The sequence below is a fragment of the Xenopus tropicalis genome, chromosome 1 (genome assembly GCF_000004195.4).
Source record: "Xenopus tropicalis strain Nigerian chromosome 1, UCB_Xtro_10.0, whole genome shotgun sequence".
In the NCBI taxonomy this organism is placed as follows: Eukaryota; Metazoa; Chordata; class Amphibia; order Anura; family Pipidae; genus Xenopus; species Xenopus tropicalis.
In genome coordinates, this window is record NC_030677.2 from 115,229,422 (window position 1) to 115,252,515 (window position 23,094).

Genomic DNA, 23,094 nt, shown 5'->3' on the forward strand with positions numbered 1-23,094 from the left:
GGCTTTGAATGTTAGCAGAAGGATTTTGTAAGCTATCCTTTGCTTGACAGGCAGCCATGCTAGTGAGCTTAATTGAGGCTGAGCAGGATCCCTCTTAGGAGAGAGCAGGAGGATCCTGGCAGCAGAATTTTAGATTGATTGCAGGGGAGAGAGGTGGGAGTCTGGGAGGCCGGTTAGTAGGAGATTGCAGTAATCTAAGCGGGAAAGGATAAGGGCATAGATTAGTGTTTTAGCTGTTGCTTGTGAAAGAAAGGGGCGTATCTTGGCAATATTGCGGAGGACAAAGCGGCAGGTTTTGGCAGTGTTATTAATATGGTTAGAGAAGGAGAGTGACTGGTCAAAGATAACCCCAAGGTAGCGTGCAGAATTTACAGGGTTTATGGTCATGCCATCAATAGTAATGGTGAAAGGAGGAGGAGGGCCAGGTTTGGGCGGGAAGACCATGAGCTCTGTTTCAGCTAGGTTAAGTTTGAGCTGGCGTCGGTTCATCCAGGAGGAGATAGCCAGGAGGCAGTTACCAATCTGGGTTTGAACATCAGTGGTTAGTGCAGGGGTGTCTAAATATATCTGGATGTCATCTGCATATAAGTGGTATTTAAGACCAAAAGAAGAAATAAGGTCTCCTAGAGAGAGAGTGTACAGGGAGAACAGCAAAGGACCAAGCACAGAGCCCTGAGGGACCCCCACACTAAGCGGAACCGGGGTAGAGGATTTGTTAGTAAGAGCGACAGAGAAGGAGCGGTTAGAGAGATAGGAAGAGAACCAGGATGCAGCCTGATCCCGGATACCCAGAGAATAGAGAGTTTGCATAAGAATAGAATGGTCGACAGTATCAAAAGCAGAGGAAAGGTCTAGGAGAATGAGAACCGAGTAGCGTCCTTTGGCCTTGGCAGTCTGGAGATCATTTGCCACTCTACATAAGGCCGTCTCAGTGGAGTGCGCAGGCCGAAAACCAGACTGCATAGGGTCCAGCAGATTATGGGTGCAGAGGAAGTTAGTTACACGAGAAAAGACAAGACGTTCCAGGAGTTTAGAGGCTAGGGGCAGGAGAGAGACGGGACGGTAGTTAGAAAGGCAGGACAGGCCCAGTGTAGCCTTTTTAAGAATGGGTTTGACACGTGCTTGTTTGAAGAGAGAGGGAAAAATACCAGAAGCCAGAGAGGAATTGAATATGTGGGTAAGAGCTGGAGTAAGGGCAGGGGCGCACTGTTTTAGTAGGGATGAGGGCATAGGATCCAGCGAGCAGGTAGTAGGCGGAGAGGATCGGAGAAGCTGAGAAACTTCAGACTCTGTTACGATACATACATACATATGCCCCTTTGTAACTAAATTGAGACATATTCAAATAATGATGCATTTTAACACCCTTTAATCATACACAATACGTAAACAGTCAATAGATTTTAATATAGATTATTATAGATTGCAAGCTCTTTTGGGCAGGGGCCTCTTCACCTTGGTTATTGGTTGCTTGGTATGTAATTATGTATGTCCAATGTATAAACCCACTTATTATACAGTGTTGTGGAATGTGTTGGTGCTTTATAAATACATGCTCAATGTTATGGCCCTGATTTGACAGCATTAATTACTCAGTGTAAGGCTAATTAAAGGAGAAGGAAAGGTAAAAATCACTGGGGGGTGCAAAATGTTGGGCACCCCCCAGTGAATGTAATCACATACCGGCCCCGGGATTCAGAAGAAAGAGGAAACACTCGCTACAGCTACCCCGGGCTGGTGCGGTTTTATCCTAACAGGAGCACCAGCCCGGGGTAAAAAGTAAGCGGTTAAAGTCACTGGGGGGTTGATTAAGATTTTGGCACCCCCAATGAGGTAGCCTTTCCTTCTCCTTTAATGTACAACAGGTCTGTAGTATATCTGCAGTCATAAAATTGTACCCCTAGCTGTTGGGAGAGCTCTGGTAGTATTTGTTTCAGTTTTAAGCAAATATTTTGTTTAGTTGAAAAGTGTAAACATTGTTTTCATACCTTGTTTAATTTGATTAAAGTCAATGATCCAGCTTTCATCCCAAAACATCTTCTGCCTTTGGTATTGAAACCCCTAAACAATAAGTGGTAAAAATTTATATTCAGTATGCCATATCATTGAGTATTGCTTCAAAATTCCTAAACCCTTGTTTTTGTCCAAAACGAGGGTTACAATTTATTCTGAAATATTTAGGGATGTTGGAACTGTGGTAACCGAGTATCCCAAAAAATTGTTACCCACAGGGGCAGATTCATGAAATCACGAGTTCGAATGCCGAATGGGATAAATTCTGATTTGATACGAAAATTTCTGAAGATCGCAAATATCACGAAAATGCTTACGAAAAAATTGCATTAGTCACAATAATATCGTATTGGCGATCCGAAAGGCACGAAATGTTCATACCTAATGATTGTAAATAGTGGGAAAACCTTTCCATTTTTTTGCGCAAGCGTACGAAAAAGTCATGCAGGTGTCGGAAAAATTCAGGGAAAAATACGCTCGGAGCGTTCGAATGAATGCTCCGAGCGTTTGTGTCTTAGTAAATCTGCCCCACAGTGTTATAAGCCCTTGGAAAATAGATCTTTGGAGGTCACATTTTCAAAATCTCTTCCTTCAGTCTGCATTAATGCTACAAATAAATCCATAGTCAGCACCAAAATGCCATCAGTGGCTGTAACCCTCTGTGCTGTGGTAGGCAATTGGCACATGCGCAGAACAAACAGGCTTTTGTTGCACATTGTCTACTAAGCTTTGTCACAGACAGAAATGCCGAGAGTCAAGATGGGGGCCAGAAGAATAATGAAAGGGGTGCAAACAGGGGATTTTGAAAACTATGCAATGTATACAGGAAAGCTAAGGATAGTGTTTGGGGATGTTCTTTCTACCCTATGGGGCTGATTTACTAATCCACGAATCCGAATGGGAAAAATTCGGATTGTAAACTAACATTTTGCGATTTTTTCATATTTTTGTGATTTTTTTGTCGACGCCGTTACGATTTGCTCGTATATTGTCGCGACTTTTTCGTAGCCGTTACGATTTGCTCGTATATTGTCGCGACTTTTTCGTATTGAGCGCTCGTTACGGTGGGCAAAACTTTCAGACTTAGCATGATTTTGGAAGCCTCCCATAGGACTCAATGGCACTCTGCAGCTCCAACATGGCCCAAGGAAAGTCACGATACTGAAGCTTGAATGAATCCGAAACTTTCGTACTCGGCGCAATGGCTACGAAAAAGTCGCGACAATTCGCGCAAGTCATAACGCTACGAAAAAGTCGCAACAATTTCTGAAAAAGTCATAACGGCTACGAAAAAGTCGCGACAATTTACGAAAAAATTGCAAAATACCGATCATTACGAAAAACACGCATTCGGGCGCTTTTCGAAAATTCGTGGATTAGTAAATGTGCCCCTAAGTGTCTTTAAATATTTAGTTGGGATTTCTGTGCAAAATTCTAAATATACAGTATAGCATTGGCATTATTAGGATAGTATTGAGGAGTCACTAAGACCAATTCCTTAACTTGTCCAATCACAAACTAAAAGTATCTGCTGACTAAACTGTATATCCCTGTTTATTCCAATATCTTCCTGCATCCCTTAAAATTATTACTGCAGAATTGTGGTTTATGTTACATTGAGGGAGCTCTTTGTCTTTATATTACAAATAAATTAAAGAATTAAAACATACAAATGTCTATGGTTAGAAGAGCTGTATTTATATGCTATAGCAGAAATGATCCATTCCTTCAGTTGTCCACAGCAGCTTCCCATCATCCAACCAACTAGGTAAATTCTCTGAGCTGCAGTTCAGAGTCAAACCTTAAATGTCATCAAAAGTCACCAAAACATTAGCAGAAAGCCAGGTTAAATCTGTCAGAGGATTCTACAGGACAGATAATCTATTCTTAAGCAGAATGTGATTGTTTCTAAGCTGCCATGTAATGTGAATCTAAATTAAATACTAATTAATCTTGTGTTATAAATTTTATATTGAAAGTCAGTACTTAAGATCAGGTACCTAATAGCAGCCCAAAGCAAATTATCACAAATCATTATCACGAATCAGCTATAGATCTTCTGTGACGGCTTTGGTGGCCTTGTGCTGGGAAAGAAGCCCAAAACATGACATGTAACATTTCTAGCCTAATGATCTATGGCATCTTAAAAAAATCAGAAAAGGTTTAATTACCACTGCTGCCAAAATTAATCCTGCAATTATCAGTGCCACAGGTACAGCAATTGCCATTCTAATATCAGATTGGAAGAGACATTCGCCACAGTCAACTGGGCACGTTGAGCAAACTTCCTCTTCTTCACATACACCATTGCCGCACACTGTAAAAACCCATAACATAGCATTAGCTGGTTTGCATTTAAATTAGTGATCATAAGCTTGCAGTTGTGTAGGACAGATGCCACTCTATCTAGACTCTATTCTTAACAGCATTATGTTAGCATTATGTGATACAATAATAGTTCACAACAATCATATGGCCTTGTGGGCTATAACCCCATATCCTATAGCAAGAAGGATGTGAAGAATCCATGCAATTTTGTTACATACATTATACCCCAATCCCTCCCTATAAACTGAGTTTTAGTTTACACATTCATACTCAACTGTAATACTACTACTACTACTGTTCTTACTATTACTACTAATAATAATAATGTTGCCCATACTTTACAGCAACCCTGATAGCAAAGTAGTCAATGCCTGTATATTTTTATATATGAACACAAATGCATTTGGACAGAAGAAAAACTGAGTAGATGATAGAAACTTTTTTTGTTGATATATAAAACATTAGGTATTACCTATTGCTGGTAAGACCAAGGTTTTAGCCTCCAGAGCCACCTGCATTTTACCAACTCTGATATGAGCAATTAGGGAAGTTACGCCAACATGAACCAAGACAACCTGGTTAAAGCAAAGACCAATGTTTCACAAAAAGGAAAAAAATATATAGATATATATTTTTAAAGGTGTATTCTGTTAAGAACAAAGCATTTTCCCCTTTCCCATTTTTGTCCAATACCACTAATGCTGAGATAATATGATATAAAGTGCATAATATTGTTGTTTGATAGCATCACTACAGTATCTCTATGGACAGAGGAGAAAAACAAACATAATTTTATGTTTCAAGACAAAAGAAACAAAAACAGAAATTGGGGTGGGGGCTGAAGACAACAAGTGAAAAAAGGGAAAGGGCAAAGAAGATTGGAACTAAAAGTAATGGGGACACAAGGGAACTTGTGAAACAGGGACCGTGAAACAGGGAGAAAAAAGTTGAGGAAGGAGATAGTGGGGTAACAATTAGGGATATATAAAAGCAAAGGTGATGTGCCATGCTAGCCAGTAAAAATGTTTACACAGTAGCCCTTTTGAAATAAAAAATAACAAAAGTGGTATAAAGGTGATACCTTTATTGGCAAACTAAGATAATCATAGCAAGCTTTCAGAACATTTTAGTTCCTTTTAGTTACTTTTCAGCACTGAAGAAGCTGGGTAGTACTGATTTATTTGAAAAGCCTATATGATATAATGTTATAATGCAGCAGATTACCTTAGCTGTCCAGTTGGTTTGTGTCATTTTGCCAGCAGTGGATATAGTATGTGTGAATATCTGGCCATCGTCTGGTATCCAAGGTCCACATATACCTCCTTTGGCCTTTATCAAAGAATAATAATTGTTTTTGGTGCTGTGTGTAGACTACTATAAGTTCCCAGAACATAAATACTCTAAGAAACAACAGCCTTTTACACATTTTTAATGGATTACCATTCATGAAACAGCCAACCACCTTCTGGTTTGCCTTTTAACTGAGAAAAATATATTTCATATATTTTTCCCATAGTTTCCCAAAACTAACATTTGTTATGTAGCATCCATGGAAACTCAGGCAAATAGCAAAGCAAAGCTGTGCAAACTGGCCGCCCCCGGTCGCACGCCCCCCCCCCCGGGAGTGCGCATGCGCGAACACCGGGGGGGGGGGGATGTGCGCGCGCACGCGGTAGGCCAAATTGCATACCGAGCAGTGGTGAGAAGTCCCCATTGCTCCGTATGGGAACAAAAAATTTAAGATTTTGGTGCGGCGGAGTGGCATTCCGCCCCCAGGTTTCTGCCACCCTGGGCCTGGGCCTTTGTGGCCTCTCCACAAATCCGGGCCTGCCTGTTCAGGCTTTTCTCCAAAACTACATTTGCATAGGTGAAGTAACCCGAAGCAACCAATGAGCATCTAGCTTTCTGTCTTGTGTTATTAAAAGGAAAGCGATGTCCAAATGGTTACTTTCAAACCCATAGAGCACTTATGTCTTTCTTCACATATTGTATTTTGTATTAATTTTAGTGTCTCACTGGGTCTTTGTGCATAATGCAATTCGGGATTGAGTTTGAGAACTATTTCGGAAATAATGTCAACCATGGGATAATACCAGATGGCACTCTGTACCTCTGTTTAAGAGGTTCTTATTTACTAATGCTGATAAAACCTTCCCAGTGTAGTAACCCTTAACAAGCAATCAGTAAATTGCTCAGATCAGTGCACCACAAGTTAAAAAAATTAAAGCAAATCTCTCTATGGATTACTGCTCTGGGGCAATACTGGCTTTTAGTAAAGTAACACAACAATCAGTTTCATTATTCTGCACAAAGTAAACTGTTTGACAATAATTTTACATGGTGTGATATAGGTCAATGCAATAGGACAAACTTGTACACTGTTAGCAATCAACTTGAAGGATCACTCAGGTATACAAATCCTAAAGGGGATACACAAGTTATTGAGCAGAGGCAGACACAGACCACTAAACACAATCGGGCCCTGTACTTACTGCACAATGGGGCTGGTCTACATCCACTGCCACTAGAAGTGCTGTTTGCATGAATGCTAAGGGGCATGCTTTTGCGCCCTTAGGGCTCTTACACTTCTGCCTGGGGTCTTAGTAAATGTTTTTTATCCATTATAATGAATGCAAGTCAATTAAATTGTAAAAGTTCTGTTTTGTGGTGTCAGCTGATTTTATATAGCTTTATTTGTGTAATATAATTTTGTTCATAAGTGCCCTTTTATTTTTCTCTTCTTCCTCATTGCACAAGTGTACTTACCATGAAGGACAGAGGACAGGAGTGAATATTGGCATGGTGAACACAGCAGTTGTCTCCATTTGCATCTTTCCAGTTGGATGGACACTCTTGTTCCTCACAAAATCTTTTAGCAGATGTTGCATCTCTAATCAACAGAGAGAAAGGATTGTGTGCCCATTCTACTGTATAATATCTGGCAGTAGTGACTGATTTCTTATTGTTTGTTTTATATACAGGTTTGACAGTGCATACAGAAGTAAGGAATGGAAAAATTAATTTGACACTGGCACTGACCTAAATCAAAACTTTTTTTGAAAAGAATATATTTATTGTTTATGTTTTGTATAAATATCATCTTGTTTTCTTCTCATTTTACATTATTAAACAGGCTTCTAAGCTTATACAGGTATCGGACCCCTTATCCGGAAACCCGTTATCCAGAAAGCTCCGAATTATGGAAAGCCCCTCTCCCATAGACTCCATTTTAATCAAATAATTCAGAATTTTAAAACTGATTTCCTTTTTCTCTGTAGTAATAAAACAGTACCTTGTACTTGATCCCAACTAAAATATAAATAATCCTTATTGGATGCAAAACAATCCTATTGGGATTAATTAATGTTTTATTGATTTTTTAGCAGACTTAAGGTATGGAGATCCAAATTACGGAAAGACCCCTTATCCGGAATACCCTTGGTCCCGAGCATTCTGGATAATGGGTCCTATACCTGTACTGAAAATAACTTTTTTATCTGTTTTTAGCGCTAAAAAATCCTAGCATCTGTAAATGTCCCCCATAGTGTCTTTCATTACATAACTTTCATTAAATCAGAATAATAATTCATAATAAAGCTAAATATTGGAGAAGCCTACCTTTGATCAAAGATTCCATTTGTTACAGCATAGTAATAAAACTGATCAGATACAATGACAGAGTAGGTTACGTCAAAGGATTCTCCACTTATGATTCTCTCTGGTGGCCTATGCACCCAAGCCATTTCCAGTCCTGGAAAATACATAAAAAATACATATTGTGTTTTTAAAGGTCATATGTTTTAAGCTGTCTTGGACTAAATGTATTTTATGGTGTCTGAATTGCATAGATATAAATAATAACTATAATAATTTATATTAATTATCAGTGAGTTCACTAAGAGTGGATCAATGAGTTTACTAGTTTGAATGATTTATTCCTTCTGAATAAGACTCAACAACAGACATTGGTCATATTAAAAGCTAGAACTTTAGTAATTCTTGCAAAACAGTTTATGTAGGCACAAATGTAACAAATAAAAACATATTTCTGAGCTACAATATCAGCAATTAGAGAATTGATCAAAATTCTGTTTAGTAAACTAGCTCAGCCATTTTTGGGAAAATCATTTTCACAGTCTATCACAGTTTAGTAAATGAATACCTAAATCATTGCATTTTAGCAATATTACAACTCCTAATAAATTAAAAGTAAAACAACATCATGTCATAAAGCACCCAGCTATAGCACAAACAATATGCGTGACAAACAAGCTCTGACTTATACAAGTCCTGACCCGTGTGTGTCACAGGAAAGACTGAGGCAGTAGATCTCTTGCATTTAGTTGTTACTGAATTTATATAACTCAACTGTTTGTAGCGGAAACAAATTTGGAAACATAATTTGGAACATACTAGTGGGTTCAGTATGTGTGTAGGTTTCCTAAAATTAGTAGAGAGGGTAAAACCACTGTGAAAAACCACCTACGCTGCTTCAAATGAAAGTTCTGCTCCTCTAATCTAAAGGGGTGGCCTCTGTAGCGATGGCGTTTTTAAGGGAAAAAAAGAACATCCCCTATCTGTCTATAATCCCTTCTAATGTACTTTACAGAATAATCATGTCCCCTCGCAAGTACCTTTTTTTCAGAGAAAACAACCACAACCTTGACAGTCTAACCTCATAGTTTAAATCTTCCATCCCCTTTACCAGTTTAGTTGCACATCTCTGCACTCTCTCCAGCTCATTAATATCCTTCTTAAGGACTGGAGCCCAAAACTGCACCCTTGAGTTATGCAAGACAGCACTTTATTTACTTTAGTAGCCACTGAATGACACTACCAAAGTGCATAATTTTTTACTTTTTTCAACACTGAACCTCATTTTCCAGTTTTCCAATTTTGGCAAATCTATCTGCAAAGTGGCAGTATCCTGCATTGAATTTATAGTTTTGCACAATTTAGTATTGTCAGCAAAAATAGAAACAGTACTTTCACTGTCCACCTCCAGGTCATTAATAAACAACTTCAAAGTGTTCTTTATCCAAGTACAAATGTTATGTTCTAGGCCAATGTTATTATTAACTTACTGTGCTGTACTGTATCAAACCCTTAAGCAAAGCCAAAGTAGATGACATTCCCGGCCTCCCTGAGTTGAGATTCCTGCTCACCTCCTCATATAATTTCCACAAAAAGCGGAGCACCACGTGATTAAAAATAAAAACAGTCTTTACTCAGTCACATTAAAAAAGGCACATGTACATCTTATGGACTTACGCTTAACATATAAGGCAAGATGAGGGACTTTCATACTGAAGGTGCCTTTATGGCTGCAGCTAGGATCTGCATAGGGGACATTTGTTAGCCACACAAAAGACCCATTACTGTTGTTCATAGCAGAGCTGGACAACATTCAGATGAGCAATACCAACTAGGTTCGCATTTTGTGTGAGCTTTTTAAACTGCCATGATTAATTTCACAGATCCTTGAACATTAATGCACCCCTAAATTACAGCTCACCAGATATACAGTAGTTAAATCAGACAAAAACAAGCAGGTAACTTAAACTGGCCATAATCATATTGTTAAAATTATGCAAAACTAGGTTTTCTACTACTTTCAGTATATATATGTTGGGCAGCCAATTCTAATCTATATCTTTATGTTATTTGATGTCCAACATTTACCGATGAGGCAGGTTTTAAAATTTTAGGTTGGCTTAAAGGAGAAAGAATTGTATTTCTACCTTCACGTATTCTAGATTAAAGTCTGTTAATATTACCCTCTCTTCTTACTGAATAAATCTCCTGAAGACCATTTGAGATTTGCTGCTTTTTGTCCATGTGTGCTATTCCTCTAAAGTTGTTAAACAAATGTTCATGTTGCCTGTTGTAGAGATACTGTGCACCTAGTATTTCTGAATTTTGTCAACGTCAGTTCTTTACTTCCAAACTGGCCACAACTTTTTCTCGTGGGAGTGAATTGTGTTGCCACTTGGAATATGACCAGTAGGTGCAGTAGGAGATACCTACCTGAGTTTGCCATTAGCCTTTACAAAATGATATCCAGGCATGAGTATGTCCTTGTACTAAGCACAAAAATTATAAGCATAATAGCCGTTTAATAGGATATGGTAATGCCAGGGGTAAAACCCATCCCTTTGCCTTTGATAGTGGGAAGAAAAATACAAAAGCCCTACTGCTATTTATATAACTCTGATGCTCATTTACTATGTGTGGGGTTTTCAGAACATTTTAAGCCACAAAATAAAAAAACTAAAATTAAAACTGATCAGGTCCACCAACAAATGCTGTCATATTTACAGTACAGCAAGTCTAGAGTACACTTATGGTGTTGGGGCATAAATAACAAATGAAGTTAATATCATGTACTTTTAAAATGCAGAGATGATTTTCCAGGGGTGGGAAAAAGTCATCAAGCAAACACAACTTGTTTTCTAGACTAAGAGGCAGATTTATCAAAACACGAGTTCGAATCCCGAATTGGAAAAATTCGGATTGGAAACGAAAATTTCTAAAGATCGTAAATATCACGAAAATGCTTCCAAAAAAATCGTATTAGTCATGATAATATTGTATTGGCAATCCGAAAGTCACAAAATTTTCGCACCGAACGATTGTAAACAGCGGCAAAACCAATCCGTTTTTTTCGCGCTAAAAAAGTTGTGCAAGCGTCAAAAAAGTTGCAAAGCGCCGAAAAAATTGTGGAAAATACTGATTGGACTGATCAAGCGAATGGTCGGAGCATTCATGGATAAGTAAATGTGCCCCTAAGCCTGTATACAATAACTAGTTGCCAAGTTTGTAGGAAATCGATTTATTGGCAAAGCCTATAAAGTCACTTACAACTTACATAAATGTATCACTCAAGGGGACTATTTAAGTAGAGAGTATAAATCATGAAAATCTGGCACGCACAGCGCTGCAAACATTTTTTGGCAACATGCACTTTGTGAACAAACCCCCAAATACTAAACCTATTTTATCAAAACATACTCCCAGAGGTGTTATAATTACTACAGAAAATGGATAACAAGCATATTAACCCCAGACGAACCACTATAATCACAAAAAAATAGATAATGGCAGTGCTACAGATAATGGATAATCTGCATATTAACCCCAAACAAGCCAGTATATGACTAAATAAAATAAGGGGCACTTGAACCCCAGATGTGTCAGTATAATTACTACAGGAAATGGATAACCAGCATAGTAAACACAGACTTTCCACTATAATCACAGTAGAACACTGAAAATAGTAATTGCGCACTCAATTAACACTAGACTGATAATTAGTGTGGCAAGACAAAGGTTTCCAGTTGATTCCTGCTTGTCGTAAGTAACATTGCCTTTTGGGTCTTCCAGCCTATTCAATACTCACACGGCTATGCCGGGACTTAAACATCATGAGAAAACAAGTAGTCTAAAAAAAAAAAAGCTGTGTGACGGCAGTGTTGCCAGTCTGCTGGTTTATCCACCAAATTGGGTATTAATTTAAAGCCCAGGCAGTACAAACCTGCCACGGCACTGATTTGGGCTACTTTTTGGAGCCTTGGCGGGTTTGTATTTTGAAAATTGGCCAACTTTTTTTTTCCTTAGAGAACTGGGAATACATCTCCCAGTGCATGTTGGGTAATGTAATTTGTATTTAACCATATGCCCCCAAGGCTAATTTAAAACTACATTACCCAGCATGCAATGAAACTGGTGTAGAAAGAATCTCCATTTTCTACTCTGATTTGCTGCTGTTTCTAACCTCTCAGTCCCAGTTTGTCTGCAATACAACCCAGTTCCTGCTGTTTATGGTATGAGATTATACTATTACTTTGTTCAATGATTCTTGATTCTGACTGTGAGATATGCAATCATTCCAGGCAGGGCATGTGCCCCCCTTTGCCCTTGCCTGAACGCCCATGTTAAAGTGTTGTAATCCTGTTAGAAGATTGCAGACATGTCTAGGTCTAGTGTACTAGATGACAAAAATGTTTTATAAAAATAGAGGATTTATTGTTCACAGGTTTGAAAATAGAAAATACATAATCATTATATGATTTTTTTCCTAGGAGGAAAAGCCTCCTGACTTTTCCTATAATGCTGTTTAGAAAGATAGTATAAAACTGACAGTATACTAAAAATATTTCAGGTGGACAGTTTAGGAAATGTGGGGCATTTAGGAAACTTATCTGCTTCTACAAGTAGATACAGTATGTTTACATGTTTTATTTATCAGCAGAACAAAATATATTTAAAACTATATTTGTTGTTTTGTTTATTAAATTCCAGACATAAATACACAGACAAATGTTTTGCCAGTTTGTTCAAGAAAGGCCTAATTGGCCAACAATATCAGCTCATCCTTGTGACAGCAAAAGCAGACTGTTCCTAGTTAAATGCTCCACATGGATTTAAAAGATTTTAAATGTCTTAAGGGAAGGAAGAAACGGAAACTATTAAAAAAAAGGTTACACAAGTTACAAAATAATCTATACAGTGGTGAGTATACCTCAAGAGGCCATTGCCCAAAAACATTGCTCTACTGGCCTGTCTAACAGTCTACTGTGATTATCTGTCAGTTCCAGACCCAGCATTATCATCGCTCTGCTATGTCAAAAGTTAGGGTTCACATGATGACAGCTTACAGTGTGTTAAGCTATGGGTGTCAGGGCAAACCCAAAATAAATTAAATGAGACCACAGCAGACCTATGGTATTCCTGTTTCTTACCCTCTAGATTGTATTTTTTTTAAATCACAAAAGTCTATGTTCTTTGATATGCAGCTTATTCTTTTAGATTGTAAGCTCTTCAGGACAGGACCCTCTTGTATTGGTTATTGGTTGACTGGGCCACCGGGAAAAATCCAAGTGGGCCCCGGCGGCCCAGACCCGACCCTTGCCGGCGCTCCCCCTGCCCGACCGTTCCTCAGCTGACACGTTAAATTTATGTGCGCTCAGGGGAGGACGTCAGGTGGGGGACCCTGCGGGGAGTTAGGGGACGCAGCCAGCAGGGGCACCAGCAGGGCCCTTGGGTGGGAGCCCCGGTGGGCCCTGCACCCCCCAGTCCGACCCTGGTTGATTTTTTATGTTTAATGTTTACATTCATTTATTGTACTGTGGAATATGTTGGCATTTGCTAAATACATAATAACAACACAGTATTTTGTGAGATTATAAAATGTGTTTAGTTGGTGCCATTATTGGTTAACAGGTTAGTTATTAATGTGGGGGTTGTGATTGGATTTGACAATTTTTATCTTTTGAATATACAGATATGGGATCAGTTATCCAGAAACCTATTACCCAGAAAGTTCCAAATGACGGAAAGGCCATCTCCCATAGACTTCATTATAAGCAAATAATTATAATTTTTTTAATGATTTCCTTTTTCTCTGTAATAAAAAAAGGTTACCATGTACTTGATCCCAACTAAGATAAAATGAATCCTTATTGCAGGCAAAACAGTCCTATTGGGTTTGTTTTATGCTTAAATGATTTTTTTTAGCAGGCTTAAGGTATGGAGATCCAAATTATGGAAAGATCCCTTTGTTTTTGCTTGGAGTTGGAGTGATATCACCCCGCCCTCCCTCCCACAGCTGATCAGCAGAACAATGGGAAGGGAGCAAGATAACAGTTCCCAGTCAGAATAGCACTCAATAGTGTGAAATCCAAGTCCGGCTTGGGACTCCTCCAGTTACATGGGAGTCGGAGAAACAATAGGTTACCTGAAAGCAGTTCTAATGTGTAGCGATGGCTCCTTCTGAAAGCTCAGACTCAGGCACAAATCACTGAGATGGCTACCTACACACCAATATTACAACTAAAAAAATACATTTGTTCAAGAATAGAATTTTAAATGTAGAGTGAATTATTTGTTATAAGTCATTCTAATTTAGAAATAAAGATATTTACACCTGAAAAAACATTGTGCTAGCATTCTCTTTGATCACTTACCTTGTAGGCTGACTGTTCAGATTAGTTTGATAACTCTAAGTGCAACCTGTGTATGGTCATGCCACCTTACCCCCATAGGATTTCTAGCTGTCCCTATAGCAGAAACATTTTCACTGCTCCTAATCTTAATAATTTATTATTGTTTTATAAACTGGGCAGATGAATAAAGCAAATCTTTTTATGGTTTCTATTTTTTTTTGCGTAAATGGATTCCCAGGTTGATTTGATATGAAAGCCTACTGATTTTAGGACTTGCTTTGGGAAAGGGAGAACTAGAATTTTAAAACTGAAAGCGTAGATAGGGCCATTTATATTAGAAAATATATGTAAGCAGAAAAGTAGTTTTCTTTTCACTAGAATTATGTATGCTGATTATTCTACAAAAATATTACAACATTATTACATTCAGGCAAAGTCATTATTAATCTCTATTTTTAATCCAAGCGGTAGTTTAGCACTCAAAAAAAAAAAACAATCTTTTTTTACAACATAAACATTTTAAGTAAGTGGAAAATCATTTGTGCCAACACACAGTATGTTCCCCATAAACAGGCAAAGTTTGTTCTTTTATAAGATTTAATAAATTCATACATAGTAATATTTCTGGTGAACTCTAAAAACTCTCGAAAAGAGCTGAATCTGGCTGATCAAAGTAATCAAATTGATTGTACCCTGTTGGACATTTAAGAAAGCCAAAACAATACATTTTTAATAACTGTGATAGAATTTGAAATGCTAGAAATCCATCAGGGATACACAGTTCAAAGTTTAATAGATCTGCCCAATTATCTTGTTATTACAGAGGGAAAGTAAGTCAGATAACTATACACTGTGGGGAATGTCACTGAAGTATATATATATATGCAGTGTATGTGTGCTTATTGCTGTTGTGGTCACATCCTTATCTATATACTGCCAGTATTTCCTAGAATACTGCATATAATAAGGGATACAAGGATAACATTTCCAAACACAAGTAAACTAGAACATTTTCGACACGTAATTAATGTCAGCCTTGTAGCACAAGCCAGTAAGAATTTTTTTCTGTCTATATGAATATGTCTATATTTTAGAGTCTATATATACGAACATGTTCCTCTGCTCTGTCCGCACTGACACAACTACAGGACCGCATTACCTACTCGATTATTTTAGTCTCACCTCCACAATCTATCATATTGACTTCATCAGGTTTCTCCAGTGGCCAGCAATCATATTCTGTATTATCCAGATCGTGCCATCCTCTGGTAACCTAAAAAAAAGAAAACGCTATTCTTGTTATTCCAAGCCATTTCTGCCAATGAGCTTTCATTTTTATTGTATTTTAGTCATTGGCATTCTGAGAAATGCCACAGGTGGTACATTCTGTGTGTAACTATAAACTGAGTTGTTTCCTATAAAGACTTGGTTGTCCAGTGTTAATGTGCAATAATATTTTATTAATGTAGATTGGGAGAAAAACACCTTATGGGAAACCTGTTTTCCAGAAAATTTCATATTACAGGAAGGCTATCTCCCAAAGACCCCATTTTAATCAAATAATTTTACATTTTAAAACATATTTCCTTTCTCTCTGCAGTAATAAAACAGTACCTTGTACTTGATCTCAACTAAGATATAATTAATCCTTGTTGGTAACGGAAAAAATCTATTGGTTTCATCTAATGTTTAAATGAAATTTTAGCAGACATAAGGCATGGGGATCCAAATAACAGAAAGACCCCTTATCTGGGGAACCCCAGGTCCGAGCATTCTGGATAACAAGTCTTATACTTGTATACTAAATTTAATTACTGAAAAATTGAGCAAATCAACATAACATATTTTTAAATAGCATACACCTACACCCACCTTTAAATAATATTACTGTTCAAAATCTCCAATTGTGATTTCCCACATTTTGTTAATATAGCTGCTCCCTGGATAAGTCACCAAGGTCAAAATCAAGGAATTTTACTATTAAAGAATAATATTATGATTTTGAATATACCCAAGAAGTTAAATTTAAAAAAGCATTTGAATTACTTTTAAATATCTGATATCTCAATATCATTGTATCTTATTGAACAGCCTTCCATTATATGGCTTGTCTTTGTTTGCAGTGTGTTTGTGCAACTTCCACAAAATACCAGTTAAAAGAGTAAATTATTGCCACCTACCAGTAAACTCCCAGTGAAATGGAACAGAAAGAAGAATGATTTGAAGGTTTTCATAGTTGAAGAGATTATTACATCCCAGATTCAGCTCTTAAATTCAAGGTCTCAGGGGAGCTTTTCAGCATGGATACTATGCCTTAGGATCACCACCAGATGTTATATCATTTTGCTGCAGTTGCAATTTGTCCCTGATGACTTGCAATTGGATGGTACAGAGAAGAAAGGTGGATGTACTCAGCTGTTAAATCAATTTACTTCCAAAGAGTAAGAATTGTATTAACTCAGTGTAAGCTTTTGACTTAGGCTCCATCTGGTGGTTGTATGCTGAAATACATATTTGTTTTTTCCACCTCTGCTCACTATAATTACCATTTTTCAGTATTTTCAATATACAGTAGACAAACATAATGTAATGTGTTGGCCACACAATAGCTTCTCTGTAAAGCCAGATATTTTTACTCTTATTTTTATATTTTATTAGTTATCTTTCTGTTCCGGCCTCTGTTAACTCATATTCAATCAGTCATTCAAAAATATTGCGTGACTTATAGTGACAAAGTCCATAGTTATCAGGTAGTAAGTAAGTAAAAACTGTTGTAGTGGAATGGATTCCAGTCTCTGTTTGGCACACTTTAACAGGTCATTGTTGAAATTTTATCTCAAGGGATCCTTATTTTAACTTTACACAAGTGTAGCTGAAGAAATCTTTAGGAAATAACTCATTTGGCTATTTATATAGGAGAAAGGTCATTTAAACTTTTTGACTTTATTGCTATGTCACACTCTACTGTCAAAATAAGAAAAAAGAATAGCTTAAATCTATATGGATTTATGCAATTTAGTTAGAACTAAGAACAAGTTTCTGTTGTATTATTAAAGAGAAATAGAAAATAATTGAAAAATATTAAAATTTTTTGCTTAAAAATGATTTAATGGGAAACGGCCTTCCTGAAATTCTGAGCTTTTTGGATATTGGGTCTCTAGATTAGAGATCTCATACCTGTATGAAAAGTAACACAATAGAAAGCAGGAACTTGGCTGTTTCAAATAGAGCAATGTAATATCAGGCATAACACTGCAGAATGCAGCTACAGGAACATGGCTATTCCAAGGGGCACATTTACTAATCCACGAACGTCCGAATGCGTTTTTTTTCGTAATGATCGGTATTTTGCGATTTTTTTTCGGAAATTGACGCAACTTTTTCATAGCCGTTACGACTTTTTTGCAAAATGTCGCGACTTTTTCGTAGCGTTACGACTTGCGCGAATTGTCACGACTTTTGCGTAGCCATCGCGCCGAGTACGAAAGTTTCGGATTCATTCAAGCTTCGGTATCGTGACTTTCCTTGGGCCAGGTTGGAGCTGCAGCGTGCCATTGAGTCCTATGGGAGGCTTCCAAAATCATGCTAAGTCTGAAAGTTTTGCCCGCAGTTTACGAGTGCTCAATACGAAAAAGTCGAGACAAGATACGAGCAAATTGTAACGCCTACGAAAAAGTTGCGACAATTCGTAACGGCTACGGAAAAGTCGCGACAATTTATGAAAAAGTCGTAACGGCGACGTAAAAATCGCAAAAAATACGAAAAAGTCGCAAAATGTTTGTTTTCCAATCGGAATTTTTCCCATTCGGATTTGTGGGTTAGTAAATCAGCCCCTAAGTGTACTATAGTATCACGTGTGACACAACAGAATGCAGCTACAGGAACATGGCTATTCCAAGTGTACTATAGTATCACGTGTGACACAACAGAATGCAGCTACAGGAACATGGCTATTCCAAGTGTACCATAGTATCACGTGTGACACAGCAGAATGCAGCTACAAGAACAGTGCTGTGCCAAGTGTACTACAGGTATGGGACCCATTATCCAGAATGCTCGGGACCAAGGGTATTCCGGATAAGGGGTCTTTCCGTAATTTGGATCTTCATACCTTAAGTCTACTAAAAAACCAATAAAACATTAATTAAACCCAATAGGATTGGTTTGCCTCCAATAAGGATTAATTATATCTTAGTTGGGATCAAGTACAAGGTACTGTTTTATTATTACAGAGAAAAAAGGAAATCATTTTTAAAAATTAGAATTATTTGCTTATAATGGAGTCTATGGGAGATGGCCTTTCCGTAATTCGGAGCTTTCTGTATAATGGGTTTCCAGATAAGGGATCCCATTCATTTTTTAAGGAACAAGTAAACCTCTTATTTTAAAACCCCTTCAAATTATGTAATCAGTCCCCAAAATGACATACTTTATTCCCTACATTGAGTCTAGTGAGAAAAAACATCATTGCTCATTGTAGGGTAAGAGATATGTCATTTTGGGGGCTGTTTAGAGTCTTTAAAGAATTTTAGGGTTTCTATATCCTTGAAGTAAAGAAGTGGATAAAAAAAGGATAAAAATGCACGGCATTTAAGTTGGGATCAAATACAAGGTACTGTTTTATTTTTACAGAGAAAAAGGAAATTAATTTTAAAAATATGAATTATTTGATTAAAATGGAGTCTATGGGAGACAGGCTTTCTGTAGTTCAGAGCTTTCTGGATAATTGGTTTCCGGATAACTGATCCCATACCTGTATATTATCATGTGTGACGCACCCCTGTGATGTCATGACTCAGCCTCCTCCTCTCCCTATGATGTCAGGGCACCACTTTTCCCCCGCCCTCCATGACATCACCCCCACCTCTGCCCGGCTAAGAAAAGCCCACAGTATCTTATTGCATTCACTAAATTAAGCATTTATTTACATAAAAAGGCCCTGCTTTATACAGTGGTTTGCGAAAGTATTCGGCCCCCTTGAATTTTTCCATATTTTGTCACATTACAGCCACAAACATGAATCAATTTTATTGGAATTCCACGTGAAAGACCAATACAAAGTGGTGTACACGTGAGAAGTGGAACGAAAATCATACATGATTCCAAAATTTTTTACAACATAATTAGGCACACCCCACTTTGCAGTTATTTATTTGTAAAAAATGTTTGGAATCATGTATGATTTTCATTCCACTTCTCACGTGTACACCACTTTGTATTGGTCTTTCATGTGGAATTCCAATAAAAATGATTCATGTTTGTGGCTGTAATGTGACAAAATGTGGAAAAGTTTAAGGGGGCCGAATACTTTCGCAAACCACTGTATATTTGGCAGGACCAGGAAGCCATACACATTCAGATTTTAGTCTTCTAAACAACCAATCGCCATGGTACCAAAATTATCAGGACAATAATTCTAAGCCCACACATGCTCCGAAAATCATAGTATTTTATAAGTACGTGCATCCCACAATTGCCGCCATGAAACAGTGATATTGCCTCCAGGTGCCTGAAAAAACATTTCCTCCTTAGCACTGTGAAGAGAACCATTTTAGTGGAAAACAGAGGCTGAGCAATGACCCACCACTTTACTTGAGCGCAGGCAATTACAGCTATAAGGGAAAGGTCAGACGAAACATACATCCAATTCTCTCAGCCCTGCGCCTTTTTGCCAGGCTGAGAGAAGCAGATCTGCTTCCGTATGCTCCTCTGTATGTCTGCCTTAAAAATTGCCCAACATTTTTCTCTATCAATCAGCACCAGTTTGGACAGGGACTAAAGTGACTACACCAGAATTTTTAAAGTTGATGAGTACAGGGGGACGTTCCCCTGGGGTCAGTTTTTTATAGGGATCAGGGATCTCATTCGGGATGCAGCTTTTCTTCTCTCTGCATGGACAGGGAGAGGGGGTCCTTCGGAAAGTAGCCCAATGACCCGTAGGGAAACGTAGGGAGGCAGGGGCATGACATAGCAGTAGGGCAGACATAGCCACTCCCAATTTTTATCTGATTGGTTGTTTCGTATTAGGGGTATAAATAGCTGGAAAACGTTCCCGCTCCTCATCCATTTTAGGCAGCATAGGAAAACGCCCACCCTCCCTCCCTATAGAGGTGGAGGCAACGAGTGGTGTTGGCGGGGTGATTGAGTTGGGGAAAAACAATGGTTGGGTTAGGAAGGGAGTTTGATAATTGTTTGGGGATGGCATGCCTGGAACCTCAGGGGTAAGTAAGTGGATTAGGAGGTGAGTTTTGTGGGTAGGGGGTTCCGGGCTGGAAGGGCAGCTGGCAGCGCCAGTTGCGCTGCACAGTTATTGGCTTGTTATGGTTTATGTTATGGTTTATGTTTATTCAAAGTTGGTTGTTTGTTATACAAACATTTGTATTGTGTTCATGAGTTGTTTTGTATCTTATTTGTTCTTATGATATGTTTTAAATTAAAACTCTAATTGTTATTAATAAATGTTCTGCGGCCATTTTTATGCCAAGAATTGGTGTCCGTGTGTTTATTGGGGTTGGTAAGTAAAAGAGGCAAAGGGGTTAAGGTTGGGAGAAAGGTGGGTCAAGATCCGACGTTGCTCACGTCAAGAGTAGCCTAGGGGCCTCATATATCGTTAATCCGCCACAGCATAGGGGTTTTGGGCAGGCAGTTCCAAGGTACTAATATTATCTTTAAGACTAAATTACAGGTTATTCTAAGCCCAACAATTGTCCCCCTGTTAGTGCACTCTCCCCAGTCACTAAGCCCTAGGCACATGCCTCTTCTGCCTACCCCTAGTTCTGGCCCTGGTCTACAGAACTATATATTTAATCATTATGGCAAAGATATCAACTAACTACATGCAATCAGGGTGATAATGATCCATGCAGGATTATACTAAGTAAAAAGGATGCAAGGAGCCTATGACATCCTTGGTGATTGTGAGTCTCAGTCGACTCCTGTAAGTGGCCAGTCAACTCTTGAATGCTCATTTAGGAATGCAGTGCATAGTGCAATTTTGGAATACAGATCACCAGGTTTTATTCCTACAATGACGCATTTTTCCCCTAGAATTCCAGTGGAAGAAGAAAGTGGAAGTGGAAGTTTTTTTTTACATTGGGAATGTCATCAATTCTTGTGTGCCAATGTACATATTGTTAATAACTGCATTAGTGTGCAATTCGCTTGGCACAAATCAGTAGAGCCTTTTGATGCAAACCTCTAGTAGATCCCTGGAACTAAGCACTTAACACGTAACAGGAACATAGAATGGCACATGTACTTTTTATATATTGCATAGATGGGGAAGTAATTTCCCCAAATTGTTTTACACTATAAACCTCGGTATCATGGCTCACATAATAATTAAAGGGGTAGTTCACCTTTGCATTAACTTTCAGCGTGTTGTGGAATGGGAATTTCTTCAATTGGTCTTCAATTTTTATAGTTTTTTTTTTATTATTTGCCTTTCTCTTCTGGCTCTCTTCAGCTTTCAAATGTCACTGACCCCAGCAATCAAAAAATTATTGCTCTGTGAGTCTTTAATTTTTGTTGTTACTGTCAGTTTGCCCGGGTCGGGCAGCTTCGTGTTGACCTTTTCCGCTCACTCTCCCACATCCGCGACCTAACACTACCGGCTTCCTCTTTCGGCTCTCTAATTTTTTAACACGGGCCGCCCCTTTTGTTACATTATTGTGAGGTGGGGCAGGCACGGGTCTATAAATAGAGGGAAGAAGCCGGGTTGGGTGTGGGTCAAGGAATTCTCGACCAACGGCACTATTTTCTTTCTATTTAGGCCCTTTCCTTCCAGTCTTTCATTTAAACCACTGCCTGGTTGCTAGAGAAAACTGTACCCAGCAACCAGCTGCTGAACTTTCCAAATGGAGAGCTGCTGAACAAAAAGCTAAATCATTCAGAAACCACAAATAAAAAAAATCACTACCAGTTGCAAATTGTCTCAGAATAACACTCTCTACTAAATATTCAAAAGTTAATTTGAAAATTTAATTTTTTAATTTTATAACTTGACTGCATTTTTTTGGGGTTGATAAATTTATGATGGGGATGCAGGACACAAAGACAGAGTACCTCTGCTGCATCCCACCCAATACTCATGTAGCAGCAAGGTGCATAATAGTATCTTAATGTTGTGATGAGGGTGCCTACAGGGCCCCTCCTGCTTCTAACTTTTAAAAGGTTCTTTGTGTAGGCAGCAAAGAGCACCTAAATGCAGGTATGTACGTAAAGAAAAAAAAATACACAAAGGTCTACTTTGGAATTACTTTATATTTACCCCTATACCACTTGTCGCATGTGACATAGCCACACAGAATTGCAGAATTTTTCTGGCATAGTGTAACCTTGACCTAAAGGCTAACATTCTAGGTTTGGTACATGAGAAACACAGGTCCCTTTGAACACAAACATATTGATGTTTGCTTTAGCTTTATAATGATTTTAATGATCAGATCCTAGCTGGAGTGCTGGAGGGTTCAACAGTTTAAACTCATTCACCTGAGGTAAGGAAAAGTGTTTCTAAAGCTGGCCATACACGCACTGCTGATATCATACATAACCTTGTTTTGTACGATATTCGATGCGTGTATGGCGATTCGCCAAGGCGACCAATATCGCAAAAGGCTGCGGATATCGCTTGACTCGCCGATCGGGCTGGTTAAAAGATTTTGATCGGGTGCTATTGAAGGCGCCTGAGTAAAATCTGCCTTCAGGGCTGAATCGGCAGAAGGAGGTAGAAATCCTATTGTTTCTACCTCCTTATCTGATGATTCAGCCCTGAATGTCTGTGGAGGGTGGGAACGATCTTTCGAAAGAT

The 23,094-nt window shown here is 38.4% G+C and overlaps 1 protein-coding gene across 1 annotated transcript in view; it reads right to left on the reverse strand.

Annotated features, from left to right (window-relative positions):
* LOC101732945 (atrial natriuretic peptide receptor 2) overlaps positions 1–7,931 on the reverse strand; it is a 47,533-nt gene extending 39,602 nt beyond the window's left edge. The window contains exons 1-5 of the mRNA XM_031905152.1: positions 7,900–7,931; positions 7,108–7,279; positions 5,566–5,670; positions 4,814–4,916; positions 4,185–4,330 (exon numbers count right to left, since the gene is read on the reverse strand). Of these exons, the coding sequence (XP_031761012.1) occupies positions 4,185–4,330; positions 4,814–4,916; positions 5,566–5,670; positions 7,108–7,279; positions 7,900–7,931 (558 nt within the window). The remainder of the gene's footprint in view (positions 1–4,184; positions 4,331–4,813; positions 4,917–5,565; positions 5,671–7,107; positions 7,280–7,899) is intronic.
* Between the last annotated feature and the right edge of the window lie 15,163 nt (positions 7,932–23,094).